We start from the raw sequence: 4,712 nt of genomic DNA on the forward strand, positions 1-4,712 counted from the left end.
AGTGAAGTAAGGGGTATTTCAAAACATTCCTGTTTAATATGATAAGACAGAGCATACAGAATACTTTAGTTAACTGTTGCAAATATGAGATATTCAGAAGTTTGGCAGATAATTTAACATGCTTCATAGTTCACAGTAATAATAGATTGTCTCTCAAAAGTCTGAGAAGAATGAAATCTTTACAAAGTCCGGCCAGATCTTAAAAAGTCACTGGCAAAACATTTTGGCAAGCTGAAAGCTAAGAAAATTTTTCCATTGCTGTCATCAACCGCATACATACTGGATATGAGCCAGTCAGTCTCAATAAGCAAACCGGATGCTGACAGTCACACTGGAGAAAGGGAGGCAAAAAGCCAGCCCTGAGAGATCGAAGGGAAGAAGTTGGAAGACAAACAGATTAACTGCATACAGAATGATGGAGATGTGCCGCAGCTTTAAGTATAAGCAAACAAAAACCGCAATATTTTCCAGCATATAGTTTCCTGAAAGATGACAAAGAAAAACAAAATGTGAAAGAATTTTATTGATCTAATTGTAACAAAGACTGTCCTTACTATTTGGTACTTGGGGTTGTAGTCCATTTGTAAGGTGAGCCAAAAATGATTTTTATCAACCTCGGGAGGTTGGAATATGGCAATGCTGTGTATAACAGCAGGATACTGACAATACTGACAACTGATAGAAACAATATAAAATACAAATTGCACACACAGTTCTTCATTAGGGCTAATAAGGGCATTTATATGCAGCCTCCTTCTCCCTTTTGCATCATAAGAGACTGCCGCATATCAGTCTGAGGTTTTTTTATTGACAGGTCCAAGTCTCTCCAGAGAAGATAGGAAAACCAGTCCCAAGTCCCTCTCACTTACGGCATGGACAGCTAGTACTTGCTTTCCACTAAATACATTGCTGCCTCCAGTATAAGACACAGTTGAAATCCAGTGCCAGTTTTCCTTGCATTGAGTCAGAATTCAGCATAAGTACAGAAACGGTCTTCATGTTGTCAAAATACATTGTTGCTGAGATCAGTTTTCTTCACTGTTTTCTTTACAGCAGGCTGCTGTTTCACCAACATCCATTTTATTAAGCTCTGTGACAGAAGGCCTTCTTGATGCCAGGAAAATGATGACAAAATTAATGGACAGCACTTCCAAATTTCTGGGCGCCTGAATGAGTGACCATTGGCCTAGCCACTGTGATTAGTGGTCACATTTTTACTTCCAACATGAACTATTAAAACACACTTTTTCAAATTATTTTTCTCATGTTGGTCAAGAACACGGAGCCCAGGCCTCTATTATTCTCAGCTTCTAGGGGTACTTCTTTACAGTGCTCTGCCCATTTCACTTGCTGCACTTTTGTGACACATCAAATTCAAGCTCTCTATTGCAAATCACCATGGTTTTTTAGTTGCTATGTGCCTCTGTTTTTCAACACCTAGAACAGTCAAAATAAAGGCATGAGAACTGTGAAAACTGGATAGGAAGAGAGATGGAAACAAGAAAATTGAATGGCAGTTATTTTGCAAAATCCATTTCTGGATTTGAAATTTCAAATACAAATTACGTTGTTGAGCCTGCATGTTGTTGCTTTTGAGTTTTGCTTCCTTGAGTTACAAAGTTTCCATGGAAATCCTCTGCTAATAATTATTTTGCTATGCTTCTAATTACAATCCCACTGCAAGTCTGGCCAGTACCACAGCAACCTTCCTTCACAGAATATCACATAGAGGAAGAAAAAGAAACCATCCAGCAAAAGCAAAAAGCAGAATCTAGTAAAATCATAAGTAAAATGCAGCTAAAAATTATAAAATCTTAGCCATATATAGATATATCTGTGACAGACAATAATTTGGTGGTGTTAAGTGCAGTCTGGATTAGTCTGTTTCGGGGGAGTTTGGTGGGGTTTTTTCCTCCTCTTCTCACTTCTAAGTTTCATTTGCCAGACTCTTTGGAAAGTTGTCAAAAATCTCATCAGTTTTCTGCGCTTTTTTTCAGATGGAGACATTAGGTCTTCTTATTACGGAATTGTTGTCTGTCTATTGTTTCCAGAAAACTGACTGCAAAACGTATTAAAAATGTATTAAAAAAAATTAAATTTAACCTGAGATTATAAATTAAATACAAAGATTTCACAATACAGGCAAATCACCACTGGACCTAACTACCAAAGTCAAGGAGAGGTTGCCTGTAAGGTGTGTGTAAGCCAAACAGAAGTTTTTGAGCCTTGTACAGAAGTTACTGGATGAAGGACCAATGCCTGTGAAACAGTTTATGTATCCCACCTCTCTCCTTAAATATCAGTATAAACCAAATTATCTCTTTTAGGATCATGGAAGTGTCCGTTTCATCACTCTGCCATCACTGTGCAAGGCTGTAGTTTGGGCAGTTCTTCACACAGCAATGGGAGGAAGGGCTGACAAAAATGCAGCCCGGGTGCTCAGACACACACACCACTGCTCATCTATCTCTAAAGAAGCTGCCATGTGCTTCCCGATACATGCATATAGCTCTATATATCACTAGGTGCAGAAAAAAGGGCAGAGCATTGAATCTGCTTTGACCTTAGGACACCACAGTGTCTCAGAGCCAAGGCACCTCACTTCTTTTTGACACTCTGACATAGCCTAGGACGAAGATTGCTCACATTGGGAATTGCAATTTTTCAGCGCTGGTACTTCAGCGGGTATCTTCCTTAAAGATTACAAAATTCAGAAAGCATTGCTTCTCCCAGACAGTTCACTCCAGATGCTGCATCTCCTAAACTTTAACCAGTTCTCTTAAGAGTCATGAAAAATTTACCTGTGTGATATCTTTAGCTTATGTTTACCTCCACAGCCATCCAGCATCCCGCTAGCATTGTCCTGCATCAGTGGTAAAGTGACAGAACTGGTAACCTGCAATCTTCAGTAGAATAAGAAGACAAGAGGAGATCTGTTATTCAAAACATGTTTCATATCCGGTTTCTTCCTGTCTTTCATGTGTCCTCACTATGCAGTCACAGAATTAAATAGACACTTCTGCTATGTTCATACTGTCTGATGCAGTTCACTGTACCCACATCAGAACAGTCAGTTTTGCTCTCTTTTACACAGGTCATCAAGCGGCAGAGGCAGTTTCAAAATTTTAATGACAAAATAGGTGCCTTTTTAAAAGCCATCAAAAAGTATGGAAAAAGGATTGAAAAATTGTCAGTTATTGGGATTGGCAGTTCTACATAAATATTGTACATTTACGATGTTGACTACATACTAACCACTAGCCATCCTTTCTTTGTGTAGGAACAGCCTTTCCTGCTACCTGCCCTAATCGTCAAATGTAGGAATTATGTGACTTCCTATTCTTTACCAGTCTGTTCTACAAAGAGCAGTAGAATTAACACTATAAGTACAATTTTTAAAATTGTGATGTGACTACATTTAAACAGATAAGAAATGTATCAATGTCTTCCTGCTTTATTGTGGTTGGTGTCTGTTTTTCAGATATCAAACAAGTAATTCTTCTTGGCTGTATATTTGGAATAGTTGGTCTTGCAGTCCTGGCACGTCTGACTTTCTTATGCAGAAAGGAGAGGTAAGACTCAATTGAACTGAAAACACAAATGAATCTGCTAAAGAGAAAGCAAGCGTCATGACCTTTTAAATATTTTTTTTTCAATGACAAATCAAACATGGTATTTTCCTGCTACTGTCTTTTATGAAAAACATCGAGTCTGGATAGTCCTTGTTGTCCTGCTGGAAGACTATGAAGCAAATTCGGAATTGTATTATCAGGACAGGCAAACATGATTGATTGACTGATTGACTGAGAAGGAATAGGACTTTTTGGTCAAAATAATGTATTTGTTGAGTGACAAGGCTACCTGATTAAAAGTGTTCTGTTTCAGAACAGGTGTGCTCATAATACCAATAGCTAAATTTGATGTATCATCTAAGGAATGCATTGCATTAACTTCTTGCATATCTTTGAACACATTCACATTTTTAGGCATGTATGAATTTGCCTAGAGAATGCTTATATGTCTCTTGTGCCACAGAGATGAATAGAATTTTAAAGATATATCCATTTGCTGCCCATTCCTGGAACCTTTCTATACACAGAAATAAACTCGCTATAAGAACTATTACATTTTCAAAAGAAATCTCTACAAAATGTTATGTGGCTCGTAAATTATTGCTTTGAGGTTTTAGTCCTTTGTTTTAAAACTTTATGATTTCTTATATTCTGTATATTATTCATTCTGTTAGCCAGTGCTAACAAGACACTTAAAGGAATATTTTTTTAGCTCCTTGCCTTTCCAACAGGTTCATCACTGCAAAGGCTCCTGAAACAGGACCGAGTACGATAGTCATGTCCTTCACTGAAAATACAGCCCACTGAAATCTGAGCTCAATCATCAATTAATTGTGTCTATCAGAGGGCCAGAGTCACTACTGAATTTTTAAATCCTTCCCTTTAAATCACATAAGCATTGTTTTCAACACTTCACAGAGAACACTCATACACAAAACACTTTTTCTTCCTTCCCTGTACAAAAAATCTGGATACTCAACACAGGGTAGATAACCGTAGCAATTAATGCTTTTTGCATACATAAAAATGCATAGTCAAAAGACACTTGCTATATTTGCCAAATTCCCAGATTCCAGACACATACACCCAAGTGGTTTAAAGCACAGCTATTACAGATGTATAGCATTTTCACATTTGGGA

The 4,712-nt window shown here is 37.7% G+C and overlaps 1 protein-coding gene across 1 annotated transcript in view; it reads left to right on the plus strand.

The window, feature by feature from the left end:
- The window catches only part of LOC104500914 (sushi domain-containing protein 2-like), a gene marked incomplete at its 5' end in the record, with an annotated part of 9,497 nt that extends 5,921 nt beyond the window's left edge, over positions 1 to 3,576 (plus strand). The window contains one exon of the mRNA XM_010144645.1: positions 3,482 to 3,576. Within this exon, the coding sequence (XP_010142947.1) occupies positions 3,482 to 3,576 (95 nt within the window). The remainder of the gene's footprint in view (positions 1 to 3,481) is intronic.
- Between the last annotated feature and the right edge of the window lie 1,136 nt (positions 3,577 to 4,712).

Source organism: Buceros rhinoceros, unplaced genomic scaffold (assembly GCF_000710305.1).
Source record: "Buceros rhinoceros silvestris isolate BGI_N320 unplaced genomic scaffold, ASM71030v1 scaffold22631, whole genome shotgun sequence".
NCBI lineage: Eukaryota > Metazoa > Chordata > Aves > Bucerotiformes > Bucerotidae > Buceros > Buceros rhinoceros.